Source organism: Dermacentor andersoni, chromosome 10 (assembly GCF_023375885.2).
Source record: "Dermacentor andersoni chromosome 10, qqDerAnde1_hic_scaffold, whole genome shotgun sequence".
NCBI classification, from domain to species: Eukaryota; Metazoa; Arthropoda; class Arachnida; order Ixodida; family Ixodidae; genus Dermacentor; species Dermacentor andersoni.
In genome coordinates, this window is record NC_092823.1 from 102,479,625 (window position 1) to 102,503,077 (window position 23,453).

The following is a 23,453-nucleotide window of genomic DNA, read 5'->3' on the forward strand; positions in this document are numbered from 1 at the left end:
AGATCATGTTCCCTACCGTTTGCGAAACGGTGCAGCTTGTAGGCTTGTGGCCCATTCTTAAAAAAGCGATGCTTAATAGGTGTGCATACCTAGGATGCGGAGGTGGAGAATTGAAGAAATAAGGAACATTTTGTGACACGCAATCCCAGCTTAGAAGAAATGGTTGTGTTGAAGAATAGTTATAGAAAATATCGCATTATTTGTCTCCAATATTATTATATCCTTCTCAAAGATTTCTGCAAGAATTTATTCACTGAAAGGTCTTGCACTTCTGTGTGCTCTTAAAGTTGTAGAAACGATGTTGCAGGCCCCCTTTAGCCTGTTATTCCATTGGCTACCAAATATTGCGTGCGCAGCAGGGTGCTCCGTACCGGTCATCTTTGCTGCATATGATACGCTGCACAAACCTTCACAGCTGCATTTTAAAAATACCAATGAAAATAAAGAAATCTAGCCTATGCTATAGTGTACTATAGTAAAATCATCTATGGACATTTTAAAAAAGTGTGGCCTACATAGCCAGCCATACCATCTCACTTTTTAAACCAACCATACCTTCCAGTTGGCGAATTGCTGGCTATGGAAATATGGTTCCCATAGTAGTGCCTGGCAGTTCACTTGCTTTTGTAGCCAAAGGGCTAACTGCCGATGATGAGTTTACTTGTCATGACAAAGGTTGTACAGTGGAACCTTATCAAACTGTAGTTGGCCAGAGCTCAGAAAAAGTACGTAGTAAACAGTAGTACTGCTTACCCAAAATAGCATGAGATCGCCCACTTACTTGTCAAAAACGGTACTCTGAAAGAATGTGATGAAAGGGGAAAAACCATGCAGTATTTATTCACTTCGCGCAACAAAAGTATTGTTTTCATTTGATGCTGCGGCAGCCTAGCAGCGATGACAGCAGCCTCAAACTTACTGAAGCTGCGATCCGGCTTTTCAGCCAGCCCCCCTCTTCTCGGCAAACACTCGCATGGCAGATTCCTCATTGGCTTTGCATGTTCTCCGTGCACGTGGGCGGTAGCGCTGCAGAACTTGCAGGGCGCCTTTTTTCATTGCGGGGTGCTGTTCTCGTCGCGGCGATTGCATTCATGAGGTTGGCATAACGCGTAACTTCTGCCACTGTCGGGCCTGAATCGCCCGTGTTGTTGCTTTCCGTGTTGTCCTCATCACTGTTGCTAGTCGACACTTTGGCAACAACAGAGGCAACGATGGCGAAAAGTCGAACCTCGTAGCCGACATGTCTTCGTGGTCTCAGCAGCGCTGCTGAGCAACTTCTTCGCATTCCAAGTGCCACACACTGTAGTCAACAGTAGATCCCTGTCACGTGCAAGCGCCGACTTCTTCGTTCGATAGCACGAACGATGTCTAATTTTTCTTTTATGATGAGCACCCGGCGTATTTTTTGTCCGAGCTTCTGTATGACGCGTTTCCTTTGCACGATGCCACGACCCGGGGGGAATCGCCGCATGGCCGCCATTGGCTGTTTTTGAGCAGACGCTCTTTTGACGCTAGCGCCAAGGTCCCCTTCAGTCACGGCCCTAGCATGAGGGTGATACTTTAGCAAAATGGCGGTGCACACGATTGTTTACGTTGTCATGGCAACAGAAACAGCAGGTGCGCAGCACCTCCACACCCTAGCGCTCTGTTTTTTCTTTATTTTTATTATGATGACCCGCTCTGCTCCCTCTCTGCCCTTCCCCATGCCCTGCGCACCTTTACTTTTGCTTTCTTTTTGCCTGTCCGTGACGTGAATTCTTTTTTTGATTGCTCGCGTGCCCTACCCCAGGCATTCTTCGTGCACTGGCGCATGGTGTGCCATAAGTTCTTTATGCGCTAGCACGCACACAGTCTTGTCCATACTTTGAGTATGTCGGCATATGCTAGAACATATATAAATTCCACTTCCAACACAACAGTTCCTTGGCCTCGTTTTATTGACTTCCATTTCCGAAAACAAATATTTTCGCATAACTTGGTCTGATATATGCTCGTAAAATAAACAAAGGTGAAGAATGCATGACATGTACATGATTACTAAACAACACAAAAGTTCAGACAGTGAAATGAAAAAGTATAAAACTCAAGAAAATGCGAAGGCCGTTTCATGTACACACACATAAAAGATTTTTATATAATTCCCTAAAGACCAAAGTATAGGAGAGCTTCTGATATATCACTGAGATATTGCACAAAACTGTATGACGTGTACGGCAAAGTCATGACAACTAAAGAAAGGGAAAATTCACTGGTAATGTTGAAAACAATCACTTGCAAAATACATAAAAAATATAATAAAATGCTAAGATTGTTTGATTGACAGCCATACCAAAAAAAAAGAGCTTACTTATAAACCTGCACAAAAGTATATGATATGTGTGAAATGTTCATTACTGCTGAACAAATTGAAAAAGACATGGCAGAACAGAAATAACATTCTACTAAAAACTGAAATACTCATTATCATATTAATAGCACTTGGCCACAACTTGAGTAACGATGGCAAGGGGGAACAGAAGATAGTCAGCTATTGCAGCAGCACATAGAAAACATTAGCAGAAAGGGCTATTCCTCAATCAAAGGCCAGGTAAAATAAGCCAACAACATGACTTTTCTTTCACCCCAAATGCGGTGCTTAGCAGTAAAATTACGTCAATTAAGGCACTAAATCATACCTACTGAGCGCTCCTTTGTGTAATAAACACGAACTGCAAAAATCTGCATTTAGAACACTTGCAATGCTCACGCTTTCCATAAGAAAAAAAAGGGCATCATGCCTACACATGAAGGTTGTTCACGTGGTTTTCCCATCAGCGATTACTGAGATAATACAGTGGAACCCTGTTCATACGTTTTTCACCAGACCGGGGAAAAAATACGTAACAGCCGGGAAAACGCAACAGTGAGGAAAGCTCTAAAAATGAATGAAAAAAGTGCAGCTTCAACTATAGACAATTTATTTCCACAGAGTGCGCATAGAACTTAAAAATTCTAGAATGGTGGCTTGCCGTTTCTTTCGCTCGCTAGAAATCGCCACACGTTTCTCAATAGCCTGGAAGGCCGTATTGCTGTCAGCGTCGCTGTGAGGTGCGCCGTACCTGCGGAGGAGGTCCAGAGCCGCGAAGGCTTCTCCAAAGCTAGGATTTGGCAACTCCCCGGCATCATGCGGCTCGTGCTCCTCGTCATCACCGCGCCACGGCAATGGCAACGGACGAAGGAATATCCGCGGGAAATTTTGCCCTCTTTGCCGTAATCATGCCAACGTGCTAACGATTGTTTAGTAGTATTGCTGCGGAGCGCGCGCGTCCGAGCAGCCCGGTTGCGCGCAGCGCGGCGTGGTTTCGCGTGAAATGTAAACAAGAGAGGAGAGCTGGCCCGATAGGCGGAGCACCGCCATGAGCAATGCCAACTTCCGGCTTCCCTTTAGCTATAGCTTCACAAAGAGTGACGTCAGGGCCTCTCTTGAGTTTCCTTCCTCCGTGAGTCTACCCGTTCAACAAACCATGCGGTGACCGTAACCACAGTGATGATAGTGAGAGCATTTTTCACGAATGGACACCTAGTGGCGACCTCTCGAACTGGCGTGCGGCTTCTTGCAGCCAGTTCCATAGCCAAGCCCGGTCAAAACTCGTCAAAAGCCAAAATGGCGGTTGGAGCACGTTGCCTACTTTAGCCCAGGCGGGTTCGGGTTGCGACGCATCGTGCGGGAACGTTTTCACAGCTACTACGTAACAGTGGGGTTCCTTATACATTGGATCCTATGGAAGCTATGCCGGGACTGGATGAAAACGACGTAGCAGCCGGGAAAACGCAGCAGTGAGGAACGTAACAGCGGGGTTCTACTGTACACAAGCACAAACAGTAATTTTTCAGCTGTTAGTATGTTTGTAGAACGTGATACACAGAAAAAGCACTGAGGGTGAATGCGAAGCTATGCAAGTTACTGAAGTTGCATAATGAGACTTGGCACAGAAAAACACAAGTCATAGATCACGTGACAATGAGGAGGAACATCTATATGTGAGCTTTCTCTACCGGGAAGAGGGAAGTGTAGCACAATCAAAGCGCAAGGACGTCTGGAGGCTCATGGAGCACACACATGGACAGGGCCGTGTTTGTGTACATGCGCCTTCTGATGTCCTTGGGTCTGCGCGCTCACCTGTTGTCTTTAGGCACCCGGAACAACCTTGCAGGGCTTGTTTTTGAGGTATTCGTGCACCACTGCACGATGTGCAAGAGGTGCGGGAGAAACGGGAGAAACATCGCGGAGCAGAAGCACACAGCTATCGAGGACCACAAAACTGACGAAACTGCCCACACCGGTCAACACACAGCAGCGCAAGCTTCTCAATAACAGCAGATAAGGAAACATGAAACTTCATGCAGCGGGCTAAGCTTGCGCCAGGCTCGCGCAGAGACAGTAGAAGGTGAGGCAGTTGCGAGAGGGCACGGGTAGAGGAGTTAAGAGGAGGGGCGAAAGGGCATGGCATCCTGGATCGGCGAGCGCGGGTGTGCACCGATCTAGTAGGTCGTACGAGGGAAGCGGATTTGCTTTCTCGCCCTCCTCATAGATGGCGCCAATTACCTCTGCCACCAGAGCGGCCAAGTTTCCTAGGCCAGACCACAATGCTCTCTGGCATGATGCCGAAATTATGTTGATGTGGTTTCATGCGCAAACGCACAGGACGCTTGATGGCCGTTCTGATCTCTGAGGCTTGTGCTGGGGCCGGGCCGCCCGATGGTAACGACGCACTGCCGTGTTCGCTCGACGAAAAGTGGAAACACTACGTCTTAACCGATACATACGCAATAAGCTGGTACGACTTATGCAGATACAAAACACATTATTTTCAATGGCCGCCGAGTCGGGGATTAGACTTTACTACTTTTAAAACGAAACTGCTGTTTAAGCGGGTACGGTTTAACGAGGTTTTACGGTACTACCTTGTAATTTTGACACATAAATAAATATGCAGTAAAAGTGCTGTAGGCATTCTTGTTATATTTTTTTAAGAGCGACAATGACACAATAATTGCATGTTTTCAAAAAAGCTACACTTTTCGTCACTTTTTCTGCATTTTTTTGCGATAGTTAAGGTGTTAAGCATAAGTTTCTATGACTCTGAGGTGAATTGCATTTTGTATCAAAATGCATTTGTAAAGGTGCACTGCTCACAAGCAGTGATCGTTTCCAGGAGGCGCTCATTCTCACCAGTGCAAGATTATATGTATTGAACATGTTAACAGGGGCATGATCATGCAATTGGCCTAGGCCGTGCTGAGTCGTCAGCCACCGGGCGGGCCTGATGACTCGGCGCGGCCTATGCCAATCGCATGAGATGAAACTGAACACAAACTGAATGGGTGTTTTGAACAACGATCTCTGATCATGCCCCCATACACGAAAGTGCAACACAGAATAAATTTAGGCTGATAAAGTATTCTTTGAAGCTTCCATTGTCATTCATTTTGCAGAAAAAAAGATTATTGCTATCGGAACAAAAATGACAGGTCTTTTTTTACGGATTTCACGCCAAAACAACAGTACTGCTACATCAATGCGTGGTCGCAGAATTGAAATTGAGCCGTTTTGATGCAGGAATGGTTGACGAAACCTCTTGGGTAGAATCCTTTCTTCCTGTACAATGCAATGTAATCCCTCTGTAGTGATAAACAATTAACCCCATAAAGGCCCAATGCATAACCTTTGCTACGCTGAATATTATACCTCAAAATTAAAACACACAAATCCCAATGCAAAGCCTGTAGCAGATCTCTTATATGCTGAAGCAAGATTTCAGTTCTTGACAGACTGGTTGCTAATTCATTATTATACTAATTATTTTATTCAAATAGCATTTTATTGCTTCTTTTGTACTCTGTGGCCAGAAATAAATGTGAGCAAATTGATTTATGTGAATTGTCCTCGGGGCCAGAGGTTTCATTTTTGTTGACAGGGAATGGTTTTAGAGCTTCATTGGGGTTAACTAAACCCAAGTAGACAGATGTTGAAGTACATAACGTCGCGGCAAGCTAGTGCAAGAACTTGCATAAGCTCAATTGTTGGTAAAGTTGACGATTTGCATACATTGCATGAATAATCTTACTTTAATTGAAATATTGTCATCTGACTTCCCTTTTTTAGATAAACTTGACATAACTTAAACGTTCTCGGGGTGGCTGAGCGTTTGCCGTAGCATAGTAACACAGGTCTGTGCTGAAGTTGAGTTCCTGTGGAGTTCTTTCCATCACTGTGTCGTCTTTTTTTTTTTTTTTTTTTTTTTAGTCGACGCCGACGAAATCAAAAGGCTCGGCAAGAGGTTCAAGAAGCTAGACCTTGACAATTCTGGTTCCCTGAGCATCGACGAATTCATGTCCCTCCCAGAGCTCCAGCAAAACCCCCTAGTACAGCGTGTAATAGACATATTTGACACAGATGGAAATGGGGAAGTGGATTTCAAAGGTGACTTTTCACTACATTTCTTTGAAAGACTTACCACCCATTGTTCTAAAAATTGTCTGCGAGCTTGAGTGGAATTGTCAGGCTGAAGTGCCACTTTAATTCCAGCTTACATTAATTTCTACTTAGAAGTTTGTCCTACTTAAGCTAACTAGAATTCCAATTAAGCTCATAAGTTCACTAGAGTTCCATTTACATTAAGTGGAACATCATTCTTAAAAAGGTTTTTCTGTATTGAAATGTGAAGGTAATGTCGAAGATGCTTACAACTTTCGGCGTGACATTGCTCCAGGCTGTTTTTCTTTCCTGCAACGTAACTATTAAACATTAGGTGTGTGCATTTTTGTGTAATCCTGTTCTTTTTCTTGGTATTTAAACCTAAGCTGCTTTCCTACAGCCTGTGTAGCCTTGTTTTGTATATTTAGGTTTTTGTGCAAACTTGCATGACTTGAAATAGTGTTGTAGGATCTAGCACAGAATCACATCACATTTTATGATTTTCAGATATATAGATGTACCGAAATTTTTATGGTTTTAACGGATTATTGGTCTTATTATATGTAGAATGATTTTTTTTTTCTTTTTATTCTTTCACCATCAAAAACTTGCTCCATGTACTCTGTTCTGTGTCTTATTGTATGCAGGAATTTATGGTAAACAGTCTTTCATTTAATATACAAGTGCATAGAGTTGGAAAAATGTAATGTAATTTTGTCACCATAGCTGGAACTCAGTTAAATTTTCTCAAGTGTTTGCACTGTGAACACTATTGAAATTAACTTATCAACGTGCCTAAACTTCCACACTTGCACTCATTATTTCTGGTATGTAGGGTCCTTGTTTTCGACGCTGTAAACACCCTCAATGTGCCAAGTGGTTACCTCACTGGGTGGTCAGCCAATTTGGGGGCTTCACTTGTTTTGTCTTCCAGCGCTTTTGACAGTCCACCAGTCTGATTGTTTTGCCTTTAAACTGGGTTTCATTTCGTGCATATGGTAATGTGCGAGCCAACTGTGACATTAGAACGCAGTGCGAATGCTTTCGCATCTGTGGTCACGGTTCTCTTTTGCTGTGTTGGCTCATTTCTTCCCATCTGTTGCAGAATTTATTCAAGGAGTATCGCAATTTAGCGTCAAAGGCGACAAGGAGTCAAAGCTCAGATGTAAGTGCTTAACGAAACTTTAAACAGTGTGCATCATTTTGCATGGTGTGGCTTGGAAGTGCTTTGATAATGGTGTTGGACAAAAGTGGCGACTACCACTGCAAACAGACGAGTTGCAAAAATACTTGTAATGGTGGGACTTTATGCCATCTGTTCTCTTCTGTGTGTCTCGTCAAAATGTTGCGCAATCCAACCTCTAATATGCTATACCAACACGCCCAGTCGTCAACCTTGAAACATGACTAGCGGCATAATTCAGTGCTACACGAATACTGAGGCAGAACAAACGGATCGCAGAGCATGATCATGTGCTGGAACACGGTAGAAAATGGCATAGTTTTGGTACCTGCGTACATGACCGCACGACCGTGGGAACAAGCAGACGAAGCGGAAGTACATCTTTCTTGCTTCGGTGCGAAGTAAAACAAAAAACACGCAGACATTCCGTTTGTGTTTTATTATTACCCTAAACTTCAATTCATCAATTCAAGCAATAGATCACACAGATAACAGATGCTGTCTTGAATAATTCTCGAAGTAGCGTGTCGCCACGAGCGGCATCACACTGTGGACACAATTACATAGGCGCAGGAGCCGATTACGTCACCGTCCTTCTCCCGGCGGATTCGCCACGAGTGAAGAGGGAAAGTGCGTTCAGACTGAAATTTCGGGCTTTTCCGCGGCGTGTAGCTGTGTAATTCTTTGCAAACACGATCGTTCGTACGCATTGTATGCTCTGCGCTTGTCAGCTTAAAATGGCCAGAGCTGGTGAGGGGCCCTTTAAGGAGCAGACGCTGAATACGTTGCAAAGAAGCATTAAGAGAAAGATATACCTCTTGATCTCCAATGTAAATACATGGTAATAGAGAAATCACTCTGCATTCACTGCACCAAATTTGATGAGGTTTTTTTGCACTTGGAAGAAAAAGTTAAAGTTTAAATACTGTTGGACACACTTTTTATTTAGGCCTTTAATTTCTTTGCCTTTGTTAGCTTTGTCTCTCGAAAAAATAGTGGCTGAATAATGACCATTTCTGCATTTTACGTTTATTTGAATTGGGAAATCAGAGTTGGCTCTGAGCTAAAGCTTCCTCTTAAATCACCAGCTACGCTAATGGAACTTCTTTTGGCTATGAGAGTTATACTTGACCAGAGAGAGCAGGTACTGCTGCACTTTGAAACACAGAGTTTATATTATATGTACCTATTTCATTTACATAGTAAGGAATGTCAGAAGATAGACTGTATTCACTATTTCTGATGTTGTATTTTAGTCTGTTTTTGAGCTTTGGTGCACATGGGATTTTCGCATGTTTAACATATCTCTCATAAGCCAAATGGTATCTGCGCCTTTGGCAACCTGTTTGTCACGTGCTGGCCCGCCACCGAGCTCTCCGCAGAGACGTGCAAAAAGTTCTGCAAGGAGGTGGCTACGGAAACATTGGATTGAATTTATTCTTCTTGACCTGAAATAGCTACCGAGACAAGCAGTTTGAAGGGGTGGCTGCCAATTTACATGGCAGTAACAATTGTTGCAGGCTACGTGTAGTAAATTCACTTTCAACATAAGCAGTTTTGAAACTACAGAAAACACGGCTAACGCTAACATATAGCTGGAACATGCATACCGTATTTACTCGCATGATGATCGCACCCCTGAATTTTGTCGTCAAAATATAATTTTTTTATTTCCCGTGTAATGATCGCACCCAGAAATTGCCATAGCGATATGTCATGTGCCAAGTCTAGCGAATAGTGATCGTGGTTACCATCTGTCGAATGCTATGCGAACGACTCTTCAAGACAAACTAAGCGGTCTGCACGCACCAAACATTCTTAAGCAGATGCCCCATTTCATCCCTTCCATGACAAAAGAAAGCTACAACCAAACTTGCCTTTATTATGTGTAGGCTTTATAACGGTTGTGGTCAACAACAACAACAAAAAAGTCACCTTTCGATTCTTCTTGTCTGCACTCGTGGGCACGCAACAAATCGCGAGCGGCAATGACAGCAGCCTTGTTTACACTGATACGCTAGAAGTGTACCCTATTCATACACCGACGCTTGTAATACAGCTAAGATATTCGCCCACCCTTAGCGGAAACATGCCGTATTAGGATAGTAGCGAAGACAAATGCCGCAGTTTCCGCAGCATGCCCGCCATGTGTTTCTGTGTCACTGGCAGCTAAGCATGCCCATCTGTTTCTGTTCCCTGAAAGTGGACATGGCTACGTTATTGCTGCAAACTTGCAGGTATTAATGACATTATTCATTACTGATATGGAAGAAACTGTTTCAATGCATGTAATGTACTCACGAGAAGAACAAAAAAACACGTTCGGCGCGTTTCGATTGCCCCGCCTGACGTCATTTTTGTTTTGGTGTCCTGCACTACATACAGTGGCAGCCGCCTGTTTGTTGACCTGTTGCCATCCCACAGCAAAAGCGGGATGAAAAAAATTTTTCTTTTTGCGGGAAATTTAACCCGCGTAATAATCGCACCCCTGAATGTGCATCAATTTTTTGACAAAAAGTGCAATCACTATGCGAGTAAATACGGTATTGAATTGAAAAAAAAAAAAAAATCGTGCAATACTTTTTGGACAATAAGCGTTGCACCACCCCCCACTCCCCCCACCCCCTCAATGGATAACCCTTTGCGTGCCTATGGCCGCCCACGAGCACAGTCCGACTCCAAGGCGTTGTTACACTGATGTTTTGCACTGGTCATTTTCCAGTTGCCTTCCGGATTTACGACATGGATAACGACGGCTTCATCTCCAATGGCGAGCTGTTCCAGGTGCTCAAGATGATGGTCGGCAACAACCTCAAGGAGGCCCAGCTGCAGCAGATCGTCGACAAGACCATCCTGTTTGCCGACCGCGATGAGGACGGCAAGATCTCCTTCGACGAGTTCTGTTCGGTGTGTGCTTGTGTGCCGTTCGATCTGCCCGATATGCATTGTAACCCGTAGCGAGAGAAGCTGGCAGGTGTATGCCAGCATTGTGCACTGCATATTTTCTGAGAGCAGATTAAAAAGTTTTATAGGAGCACATTTCTAAGGTGCGTTCTTAGGAGGTGGTGCAGTAATAGTATCCATTTAAGCAGCAATGTATTTTAGAGACATTTTAGAAAAAAGTGCAAAAGCCTTTCTCATTCCAAAAGGTTCGTGGCAGGCTGCGACGAAGTTTCCTCTGGGCGAGTGTTGCTAGAACACTTCTGCCTGAAATATGATGCTGTGATATTTTCTGTTTCTGCATGTGCTCTTACTTTTTGTAACATTTGCAAATTTTGTATCGCGTGCCAGATTGTGTTTGTAAACTATGCTGAGATTTGAACTTTTGTGGGACCAGGGCAGATGCATACTGTCTTGAACTTCTGTCTTGAAAGTACTAGTTGCACTTTGCCACAAGTGCAGCACAAATTGTAACCTGCTAGTTTTTGCTGAAGCCATGTCCAGAACTGCTAATGAATCAAGAAATCTGGCATGATGCGTTAACTTGAGCAAATCATTTGTCCATTCATGCACCATGTGAATGTGTTTGCGTGGTGTTTTGATAATAATGGTCGATTTGTATGCATCTCTTTCTTAATTGTGTGTGCTGTTGTACTTTTGCTCCGAGTGATAAAACTTGAGGTATGTTCGAAATCCCTATTGTAAGATGCTTATGTCTCGCGCTCTTTTATGTAGTACTTATCAGAGTTCATACACCTCCTTTAAAAAAATGCTTGAATTTGGAAAGATGGATTCAAGGGCCCTTTAAACTCTTGGATAATAAGTGTGCCCCTTGAATTCCTTAAGAACTGGAGTTAGGGAAGCTTTTTCAACATTTAAGGTAAGCCACCAACCAATAATTAGGACTTGGTGGGGGCCGCCTAAAAGGCTGAATAAGTGGGAGTCCAAACTGCTGGATTCGCTTGGAAATAAGTGACTTTGTTCCACAAGTGGTCAATAAAGTGTGCAGTATTCTCGGATAGTCGCTTTCAGGGATATCTTTGACTTGGCTTGACTAGCGCTACATGATGCATCGGCACCTGCAATCAACACTTTCTTGGCACAATGCGAGGTGCACTACCTTTCACATGACCAGCGCAAGACTCGTCGACGTGTATGAGCGATGGCATTTTTCGCACAGTGCCGCCTATGCTATTTTATCACAGTGCCTAAACGCTACCGCCCGTCGACACCAGTGCTAGTCCGGTGACATCCGGTGCTAGTCAAGCAAAATATACCATGAAAATTAAAGTACATTTTGTAAAATGATTGTCCAATATGTCCCAAGTATGTCAACACGTTGCTGCACGCACATACGCGTGCCTTTTACCTAGACAGTCTGTGGCCACGATTTTATGGCAATCCATTGTATGCACCCATTATCAACAGGTTCGGCCAGTCGTGAACAGTGGATAAGAGTGAGGTCTGTAGAATCGAGTGAAAGGCATTGCTACCAAACCTTGACCACTGTTATGCTACAGATATGTGAAGTTAGTGAATGCATGCACCGAATCTTCATCGGCAACTACTAGATCGACTGTTTCACTAGATTTAGTTTTGAGGAGACGCCGGTGGCATGGCCGACAACCGTGGCAGAGACGTCAAAAAGAAAGTATTGCCATTCCTGCTCGATTTGGTAGTCAAATTAGCACACAGTCGTGCAGTCGGAGCCCGAATTGTCGCATGGCATGCGGCAAGGCGTCTGAAATTTTGGCCATCCTTATAAATCTGTGCAGCTAGTAGAAGTGCCGCAGAGCTGTATAAATTATCAAGCATGTCTGAATTATTGGTCAGCAACTGTAACTCTGCATAGAGGCTGTGCCATGGACAATGTCTATTGGGGTACAATCCAAGATATTTTTTTTACTGTGTCGCAAAATGATTGCAATGTTTCGTGTCCACAGCCACGGATTGGCTTGTTCAGATCGCCATTGCCATGGTGGAGCTAGTCGAAGCCAGATCAAGCCAACAGTAGCTGTGCTACCATTTCGTTGTTTTGCTGGTTGGTTCCCACCGCAGCCATCATGGCTCTGCTTTGGAGCCCCAGGCTCTCTAAATGCCTGGCGGAAAGCAAGTTTTGGCCGTTTGGCTTTAACACGATGCAATCTTGGCACAAATCGGACGCTACTAACCATCGTGCCAGAAGGTGCTTGACGTCGTTACAATGCATGTCACTTGTCAACTCAACAGCTGCTTAGCTCCAAGAAATTGCAGCTGAGAAGGATATTTCACTATTTTTCATTCTATGTGTACGAATAAGGTTTGTTTCCCGCTCCTTGAATTTGGCCTTTGGCATAATTGTAATCCAACCTTGTCATATCTTCTGCACAAACCCCAACTTGTTTCGGTCTCAGAATTGTGTGAAGTATTTTGTCAGCTGCTCTTATGTGCAATTAAATCAGAAAAATTGCTTTTATTTAGTGTTCATGAGCACCAAAGGATAAAACAAAGCGTGCACCTGAAGTTAATTTCATGTACACCTGACACCTGCTTGCTAGTGATAGTGAAGCCCCTATCTTGGATAAATCATCTGTTCAACCCTTGTGTGGAGCTGTGTGACTTAGTGTAGTCTCTTAGTGAATTCGTGCAGTCTCCACAAGCTTGACTGGTTTCATAAACAGAAATAGTGGTGTCATCAATACACCGCACCTGGCACCAAACGGGGCACTGCCAGTCATGGTGTAAGCAATAAGAGCACCACCTACACCATGGAATGTAAGCACAATATGTGCGTACAAGGACACATGACTTTCAGCCTGTTCATAGTCATCTGCCACTTTTATTGACAATCTGCACCAGAAAACTTGCTAAAGCTTGTCCTAAGTTTTGAAAGCTTGACCTTTAATTTGCTATTTGACAGTGCATGACAGCTGAGCTTGTTGCAATCTGCCGAGTTCACCATATGGTGTCCCTGCCAGTACCACAATGGTAGTAATAGTCCTGGGCACTTTTCAGCTGTACCAGAATTCGAGGCAATATTTAGAGCAATGTCAAGAGTGACACCATTGGTGGAATCTTGCTGAGAGTTTTAGAGGGAACTTAAGGATCTGCTCATGGCACTGCTATTCTAGAATCTTAATTTGAATTTCCTTTCCCTTTTAATCTCGAGGTTGGCAAGCGGTTTTTTTCATGGTGCAAACAGAACATGCTTCTCACCCCAGTTACACTTCATCCCGTTAAGTACTACTACTACTGGCATGCTTGCAACAGTTGTGGGGCTCCTAAGCACAAAGTCGCGGGATCGAATCACAGCCACGGCTGTTTTTTCATTTCGTTGGGGGCGAAATATGAAAACGGCCGTAGATTTAGGTGCACGTTGAAGCACCCCTAGTTGTCCAAATTATTCCGGAGTCCCCCACCACGGCGTGCCTCATAATCAAATCGTGGTTTTGGCATGTAAAACCACGTAATTCAATTTCAATTTCATATGCTTGTGACAGCGTTAGCACCTTAAAACTTATTGTGCAATTTTTCTAGTGCCAGCTATGTCACAACGCACAATCTCTAGGTGAGAATGGCCAGCATCCTTGTCTGCACTGAAGCTGATGGTAGCGCTGCCACGCTTCTGTGACATCGCACCCTGCAGCTGTTGCTACAGAAGCTTATGTATACATAATAAGTTAGTCTATAAAAAGAGGCAGAAGGCAATAGAACCACTGGATCTTAGTATCTCCCTCTCTTTCGAACTCTGTCTACATATGGCACATCACGTTTCTAAACATCGGTTGGTTAAAATGTCTAAAACATTGATCACCACCATAGTGCAGTTTTGTGAAAAATTGGAAAGCCTACAGGTGGTATAATTCGTAATTTAGCCTCGAAAATAAAGTGACTATGTATTCATGCTCGACTGGTTTCGAAGGTCCATCCACTAAAGACGCCAGTCATTCAAGAGTGAATGTGTGCCATTATATTGTTTTCTTCCTCACTGTGCACATTCATATCCAAGGTGCCAAGTCTAGAAAGTGGCATGCAGAAGACAATGCAATGCTCATGACGCTAATGGAGTGCTTTGTCGAAATCGAAGGTTCATCTGCATACCGCACGAAGAATCTTATTTGCTATCTGGCACGGTCACCACAAAAAAGTTGGCACACGATTCATCCTCTAGTTGGCGTTGATCAGGGACAATGTCTTCCTGAGCGAGTTGAAGGTGAGAATGGGGCAAAGTCACTATGCACAGCACTCTACCTTGTCGCCTGTCACTTGAGGAAGAGGCGTCTGACTGCTTAAAAATTTATACTGCGCTGTCTCCAAGATCAGACCACATTTTTTTGGCTGCACTATCTTTGAGAATGGTTCATACTTTTCAAATGCACTATCTCCATTATTGGCCTATAAATGAACGTAGAAACATGCATACCCGATTGTAGATAATGACAATTTTTTGTTTTTCAAATTAGAGTTCATCACGTTCAGAGCACATGTGAAATGACCCTGTTGGCTATGATGTTTGACGAGTTGTCGGTGCTTTCCTGCCCAATAGAATGTTGTGAAATTTTCCAGTGACTTTTTGAAAGAAAGTTGGGAGGTGTCCCTGACGCAAGCCTACTTTTACTGCAGAATATTCTCGCCTACCTTCCTTTTTTATCTCGAGATTCGCTGGCGGGTTTGTCATGGTACAAAAATACCATGCTTCTTACGATAGTTGTGCCTCATCCCACCAAGATTTACTACTACCACTACGCCTTGTGGCAATGGTGGCCTAGTAAAGTCTTTTGGGTAGTACCACAAATTAGACTTGTACAGAATGACCCTATGAATGGCATTCATAGTCTCCGTTCCTGCAACAAGGCGTCTGAGGTCTGGCGGCTTATGCAGGCTGATCTGACGCTGTGCCCGCAACGGCAAGCTATCCCATGCATATCGGCTTGTCTGATGCTTGCACATGGTGAAAACAAACGGTATTGCATAGGTTGCTGCAATGCAGCCCCATGAAACTGAAAATGAAGTGCAGCTCGTACTGAAATAGTTCGGTTTGTCCAAGTGAATCAAGTGGGAACAGCGCAAGCATCATTGAAGTGCACCGCTTTCTGTTGCGCAAAGTTTTCGATTCATCTTGCTTCATAGAAATATCTACACTGTACAATTTGTCATTGAAGTGTCGGGCCAAGGCACTCGAACAGCTTGAATGTTCAGGTCACTGTGCGAACGAACGTTATGAAATGCAGCTAATGGCTTGCATATGGTGCATTCTGACATCGCTTCTTCCTTTCTCTCTTTTCCTGTGCAGGTTGTTGGCAACACAGATATCCACAAGAAGATGGTGGTGGACGTTTGATGGCCTGTCGCGAAGGCGTGCCCGTATCTCGACGACTTGATTTTATCGCGGCCCGTTTTCCCCTTCCGGAACACTTCAAACGTGTGCTCCCTTGTTTCCTGCCGTTATCTCTGCTCCAGTCGAAGAGGAAAGCCGATGATGATGATAAGCAGCGGCAGGTCCGCGACCTGCAGCCGTGTGTGACACGGAATGCAGACGCGAAGCGTCCCGGAGTTTCTGGCGCACGCACGCCGCTGGGCGGAAACTTGGCGCTGCTTTCGCCGCTTTGCGACGAGCCTGGTAGTCGGCCTGCACTGATGTCATTGCGTGGCGTCCACGTCGGTGAACGGCGATTGCGCTGCAGTTTCGCCCGCTTATCTCTTAGATTGTGGCAAAAAGATATGAGAGGGCGTTGCCCCAGCCTAACCGCCTGCCATGACGTCATGTGCAAGCCACCCGAGATGGAGACGCGGAAGGATTTTACCCTTAAAATGCTGTGTCTTGTGATGTCATCATTCTAGCTCTGCAGCTCGCTTCACTTGTGACAAATCAAAACGCTGGGGCCTGGCTCACGGTAGTACGCTTGCGTTAAAGTCGAGTTCGGTTTAGCTAAGAGATGTGTACCAATAGGCCTGTACAATAGAAATCGCTTTCTACTGTGGTGTGCCGTAGGCTTTTTTTTAAAACAGCAATGTCGCTTGCCAGTTAGCATTGTGCCTGTGGTCTGGTGCATGAACCAGAACTCGCCAGTTGTGCATGCTGTGAAACCTCGAAAAATAAGTTAACTGGCATAGGTGTTGAACCCAAATTCGTGGGTCTGCAAGCTGCCACAGCACCTGTGGTGTGAGATGTGAAATCTATATGCCAGAGATGTGCCTCACCATTGCAGTTTTTCTGTCTTGTTCTTTGTGGGTGCATATGTCTGCTAGTTCATGACTTGGCCATGGATAATGGCCATGCTCTAATGTGTTGCGTTTCACAGGTGACGGTGGCAGGGTTTGCAAACTCGCATGTGAACTGCAACGTAGTGAGCAGGAGGTGCAGTCTGCGCTGGTGGTAAGCTGCGGAATGTGTCGGCCACGGCACATTGACAGCTTCACTAAAATTGATACCACGGCATCGCAGAGGTGCACGCCGTGCATCACCTCGTCATGCAAGAATTCGCATGATCGGCCGATAGCAGCGCCAAAATCCAGCCGCGTGCGTCGACTCCGCGCGTCTCATCTGGTTGGATGCACACTTAGATATATGCATATATATTCTGAATATCGCGTCGATAAGGAATTCAGGTATAAACGGCTCTTACTGGCCAACTGCTGGCTTGTTAGTGCTCAGATTTCACATGCGTGGGGCTCTTCAAGGTGAAATTTAAGTAGCACCACCTTCTTATGTGGTATATTACTTGCTTAATCTTGTATGAATGACAAGCATGCAGTATGCTTACAGCAATGCCAGGTGGCAAAAATTTTCTCTGTGTAAGAGATGGCAGCGCCAACTCTTCCAAAAGAATGAAACGCCCTTCACTTAATGGATTCTATGTCAAATGCTTTTGCCTTAATTGCAAAAGATGGTGCCTCTGTTCCCTCAACCTTAGGCAGACAGCGTGCACTTCGAACCAACCTCCTTGAAATGGGAAAGTACTTCTTTCAAACTTGCCATCATATTAAACTGACTGGAATGCCAGCTCTGTGCAAAATTAGAGCGCTAGTAAGCTGTTGCCTTAGCTAGAGCAGCAATTCATACTCGATTCCCTTATCAATGCGACATTCAGTTGTATTCAACAACATTCAACATTCAGCCTTGGCTCCCTTCCCTCTCTCGTAGAGGCACAACCTTGTTCCAAGTTTCTTCACGCATCAAGCTGGCATCAGGTCTTGGCACATCCTCATGTAGCTCGTGGGTTTATATATTTGACAGCCATTTTCTTTTTCAATATTAGCATGGTTAATAGCAGGATGTTCGTACAGAAAAGGTACAGCGCCGAAGAAAAGGGCTGTATAAGCATGACATTTACAGACAAAAAAAAAACAATGCAGGCGGAACAGTCAAGTGAAGCATAAGCTGGCAACGAACTTGTATGTCTGCTCTTCACTTTCATCTTTTGTTCACGTCATGTGCGTTTTTATTTTTCCCTCTATATTACATCATTTATGGTTACAGTATATACACCTTGGTGTCGCATACAAACTCTGCGTTTTTGAAGCTCATACACCAACATTTCATGCAAAAAGCTGCCTCGCTGCAGGTACCACAGCAGACTGGGGCTGCACCGTGTGACCTGACGCCTTCTTGATGCGCCACAATATTGTTCATGTGGTGGGCGATTAACTCGTGCTTTTTTTCATCTGGCAATGTCACTTCGATCAGATGGGCATCAAGCCCCACCAGCCAGCCAGCCATCTATTTTTTTCTCACCGGAAGCACCCCCTTGTGTCTTGGGCTGAGTTCACCAGTCAAGCGCGCGTGTTCACACTTGTTCAATTGTTTATAGCGCGTCGCGTTGATGCTAGAGGGAGCGACGTAACGTGGAACTCTAGTCGCCATGTGGCACTCACTCCTGCGCTGCAATTTTACTTCCATTTTTCTATCCCGGCCCGCCCTTTCCCTGTAAGCCTTCTATGTGAAACCTTGTCTGGAGAGTTGCCTCTTCAATGTTGTCAAAATAATGTGCAGTTTTCTTTTTCTTCACGTGCCATGGGCGCCGCTATAGCTTTTGTTTTAGGAACAGTGACCAATGTCTGATCGCTGCTGCTTTTCGTATGTGAGTGACTGCGCTAATTCATAACCGTTGACCATCCGCAACCTGGTTGGTCGTGCTGTCTCAACTATCAAAGGGGCTTGGCCCAAGTACCAGGTTAACGCCTTTGTTCAGGCATTAAGCAGTCTTTATATGAATCTGTAGCCTTTATTGCATTTGAACTTTAGCAGAGGGCAAAGCTTTTTCAGTGTGCACCACCCAGCGAAGTTACATTTCTGGTTTGTTGGACAGTCACAACAAACTTCATGGTAATCCCGCTTTTTGAGGGAACTCTGGAAGGACACGGTGTGTACACACATTCTGCGAGTAGGGCTGAAAACCTCACTGCAATGAAGCGAGGGGCATTTAGCAGATGCAGTTGTCTCAGTACCAAAGCTGTGTCCATTTAGTGGTCCATTTCATCTGTCCTACACCTCGTGAACTAGTTGACACCTGTTCAATGCCAGCTCTCGATTGTGCATAACCAGCCCAACACCTTCAGCATGGATTCCTGCACTACTTCCTTCTGTGAGTGCTGAACCCTAAAGGGTGAAAATTGGATTCCAAAGGGTGCTGCAAGCACTGTGAACCCATTTTTCGCGAAGCCTGCACCATCTGTGGAGGGTGGCTACACACAGCTGCAACAACACCGCATTGGCGAAAGGCGTAACCTACTGCGTAGTGCAGGCATATTAGATGGGCCTCTTACTCTTTCGCCGTTTACTGACTGGTGCCATAGACCCCAGAAAAGACCTTACAGTTGGCACACTCGGCCAACTTTAAGACTTCAAACAAAATTGTTTTCGTAAACTCTGCAACCCTTCTGGTGCCTGAAAAGCGGTGTGCGTGTAATCAAGTTATGGTTTGACCACCTAAACACTTACCCACATTCTCAAAAAACAGTTGCTCCTTTCAGGGTGTAATTTTGACCCACGAAAACTGTCGCTCTTGTGAGTCTCTCCTTTTGAGCCGCCACAACGCTGTGTGGCCTGTGTTCATAACAATGAAACTTGGTCTTGAGACTAACGGGTGCAAACTAGACTCCCAAGAGTGCCACAGGGAAGGAGCGCTTACCTTGATGGCTCAGCAGCCACAACATTCAGCATTCTGAACACAGGGTTGCAGGTTCAACCACCTGTCATATGTGAACCTGATTAAATTGAAATGCAACTGCATACTTAAGTTATAGTGTATGTTAAAGAATCGCAGGTGGGGTAAACCTTTCTCCTGAGCCTTCCTGTAGACCAGAACTCGCAGCAATTCTAAGGGGCAGCCATCATTTGCCAGGGACTGCCAGAACTGGTGCATGAAACAAAGGAACACCTGCGATAGTGCCCAGCCTACTGGTTTCGCATGCTTGCTGCCGGTGTTGACTTGCCATGGCTTCGTCGTCAGCTACATTCTTGTCTAATTGGCAGCCCAGTGCGAGTGCAGATAGCTGGCGACGGGTCATTATTAAGCGTTCTTGCACTTTATAGATGTGTCAAAATAACAGATTCAGGTCTGTGTAGCATTGACGCTATTTAGTGTACTTAGCTTTGGGTGCCTGTTACAAAACTGGGTGATTGAAATAAACCCAGAGCCACTCCATAACAGCATCCCTGATTTGGTTCTATGGGATGTTAAACCCAATAATTTTATCGTAGCTATATGTTAAGGGCAACCGACCCTATCATTTTATACTGAAAATGGAGGGCGACATCAATCTGGTAAAAAAAAAAAAGCTACAGAACATGTACCAAAAATCATAGTTGAGGCCACAAACTTCCTTTAGTTACAGGCACACTGCTACTGCTTTGGCGGTAAAAGTGTCCATGTCTCAATGGATATGCTGCTTGCAAGAAGACAACCACTGCTGCTTCATCTCGCCTTCATTGCAGCGAGGTTTTCACATCATAGAAATCCAAATGAGCTTTGTGGTTGGGCATGGAACACCACAGAAATGTCTCCGAAGGCTTAACGAAGCTTGTTCATGGACGAGTGCTTGTGCTGGCGATCTCATGTTTGCTAATGAAGCCTTGTATCGTCTCTTCCTATGAGTGCGAGTGCATACTTGTATTTTCAGCGGGAGTGCACCTCTGGGGCTGTTCTGAGGCATGTTTTGTACATGCATGTCACTTCATAGCTTCATTCAGAACTAAGAACAGGATAGTGTGCAGGGTTTGTCCTGCATTTCATGCCTTTCTGCACATGTAACACACCTTTATTGTTTTTGTTTTTTCATTCAAGCATTGGTGAATAAGTTTAGATTGTTGCATCACTGTCAATTCTGCATTCTTTGACCAAAAAAAGAAGTGCTTGCTTAATAATGGGGAATATTATGGTTAGGCTTCCTTCAAGCTTAGCTCACTTGTTGCAGTTGCTTGGTGGACCCAGTGTTCTGGTATAAAGCATGAGGTCGCGTGTCTGATTCCCAGCGTCTCGTAACCTGTGTGTTATATGGGATGTTCAACCTCGCACAGCTGGAGTTTGAAGTCTTCTAAATTACTGCGTTAGTGAAATCGTGACTTTGCAGGTTTCATGGTATTGCATAGTCAGCTTCTGTTTACGTGGCATGGCTCCCAAAACTTGCCAGATCGAGTTTTATTTAAAGCGCACAATCTTTCCTTATTTGTAAACAGTTAAGCAGCCCCAGGCAGGCATTGCCAGAATTTTTATGACGTCGCGAGTACCTGGTGCAAGAAACTTCACAGTGGTGTCGCTAGTAGTCTTCTGTCATTGCATCCTCCGTGGCACATCAAGCCTCCTGTGACAGTAAGACTGGCCTATATGTAATTTGTAGGCACTTAACCGTATGTAACGAATGTTCGTGAATGTGTGTTTGTGAATTACCTAATAGTAATTCTTAGTGGTAGCATGTCAGTATTATTTATTGCATTTTGCATGTACGATTCTCAAGCAATCAGTGATTTCTCTAATGCTGAAGATAACTTCCGCCTTACTAGGCTTTGTGCAGCCTATTCCTGGCTTGCTGTGTATAAAGGAAATTTTGCTGCCGTTGACACATAAGATACGGCGGTGCCCATGGTATGTGCAGGGTTATCTGCAAAGCTCCCGTGATGTCATAGCCCTGGAATGACTCAGTTTCCTTGGCCCATGCAGTTTCATGCAAAGAAAACCAGGCGACTATCTGGTGCTCAAAGTGCTTCGCCACTGCTGAAGCCAATCCATTATAAGACAAGAGAAACAAAAGCACTACCGCTGCCCGATTCATTCAAGACATTCTAATCCAGTTGCTGTGACGCTACACAAGGGTGCGCTTGTGCCAGTTCAGTGGCCACATTGGAAACTTCCATCGACATTGGCACCAGATATTTCCCCTGGCAGCTTTGGTACGAAGTTCTGCGGGGTTCAGGGTCATCGCGTCACGCTCTTCCTCTAGTTTTTCCTTTCTTTCTTTTGTCGATCCTTCTCATCGACACACACACCGTTCTTTACCCCTCTTTTCTCCTCAATGCTCCGTCTCTTGCCAGCCACATTTTTTTTTTTTTTTGTCTCAAGATTCTGTGTTGTACGTGTCAGCCATCCACAAAATGCACATAAGGGCGCATTCACGCTTGCAGTTAGTTACCGAGCAGTGTCTGCTTTATTTGCTCTGTGCGCATTGCTGCGGCAAGGTGCATTACACCTTGCCGCAGCGATGGCAGTTGCACCGCTGGAATAAAAAAATTAGTTTTCGTTTTCTTCTAGTGTACACGCTGCTATTGCGAAATAAATGTGCCCGTATTTGCCAAAGGGCAGTCACGTAATTGCATACCACCCAGCGTATCTGAGTGCTTTTTCACGACCCTGTGCTTCGATTGCGATTGGCTGTCTCGCGTGCTCTTGCTGCGCGGTATAGTGACGCACCATGGTGGAGCATGCACATGATTTCTTTGCTTCCTCGTGAGTTCACTTGTTCCACATGGCACAGATGATGTCGTTGCCTCCCGGTCTTGCGTCTGAACCGTCATGCCAATGCCTTGATGCACAGAGGCAACGAAGTCCTTCAAAAGCGGTATTCAGCGACGTTCGATTTTATTTTTCATTCTTCTATTTCATATTTTTCTTCGCCTGAATTTCGGGCGACAGAAAATAGAGCTGGCAGGGACAGAACGCTCATCCAAATGCAGCCTGACGTGGTCCTTTGTTCTGTTTTTTTCCCATGCCCTTTCGTCATTGGCTTGAATGTCGACGCCCTGCCGTTGTCATCGAGACTGTCCACTCGGTGCGACAGATAACACAAAACTAAATGGATCGTCACAAACTGCGACCATTTGTGTGCTTATTTTATTTTTTCATTTTGTCTGCGTAGTATTGGAAAGATGCACCTTTTTTTTAGCTACTACTCTCCCGCTGGCGATGGAGTGATTACACTGTCTCTTCTGTGGACACCGCTGAGTAACACCTCTTTGCAAGTGTGAATGCACCCTAAAAGGAGTGTCCCATGTGTCCCTGCTTTGAAGGGAGCGCAGCGCAGCCGCCTTTCACGGTCCCACTTTACCACTCTCGTAGAGCACGCAAAAATGTGGCTCTGACTAGGTGTATTTGTTTTCGTTTAGTGCTTTTTTTTTTTCTTTTATCACTACAGCGCGGTTTGACGCGACGTATATACGAGGCGTTTTGATGTGTGCGTGCGTGCATGTGTGTGAGCGTGTGTTTTTGTCCCGCATGAAAAAAAAGAAGCTATGACCTTATAAAGGGGTACGAAGAAGAAAATAAAACAGAAAGGTACGAATTTATTGCAGCGCATTGTTTAGCTCGTAATTGTACCATACGTCTGTAAATACTCTTTGCCCTCAACTAAAAACTTGCACTCTCCCAAACACCTTGTGTGCTGTGTGTTTCTTTCATTCTT

The 23,453-nt window shown here is 44.7% G+C and overlaps 1 protein-coding gene across 5 annotated transcripts in view; it reads left to right on the forward strand.

The window, feature by feature from the left end:
- The window catches only part of LOC126544548 (calcineurin subunit B type 2), a 49,099-nt gene extending 25,678 nt beyond the window's left edge, over positions 1-23,421 (forward strand). For 4 of the 5 annotated variants that reach the window (XM_055077693.2, XM_055077695.2, XM_055077694.2 and 1 more), the window contains 3 exons: positions 6,287-6,463; positions 7,563-7,622; positions 10,363-11,599. In XM_055077693.2, the coding sequence (XP_054933668.1) occupies positions 6,287-6,463; positions 7,563-7,622; positions 10,363-10,598 (473 nt within the window). In that variant the 3' untranslated portion in view covers positions 10,599-11,599. Of the gene's footprint in view, positions 1-6,286; positions 6,464-7,562; positions 7,623-10,362; positions 11,600-15,852 lie in introns of those variants that run through there. The other variant, XM_050191896.3, reaches the window with a different exon arrangement.
- The last annotated feature ends 32 nt before the right edge of the window (positions 23,422-23,453 follow it).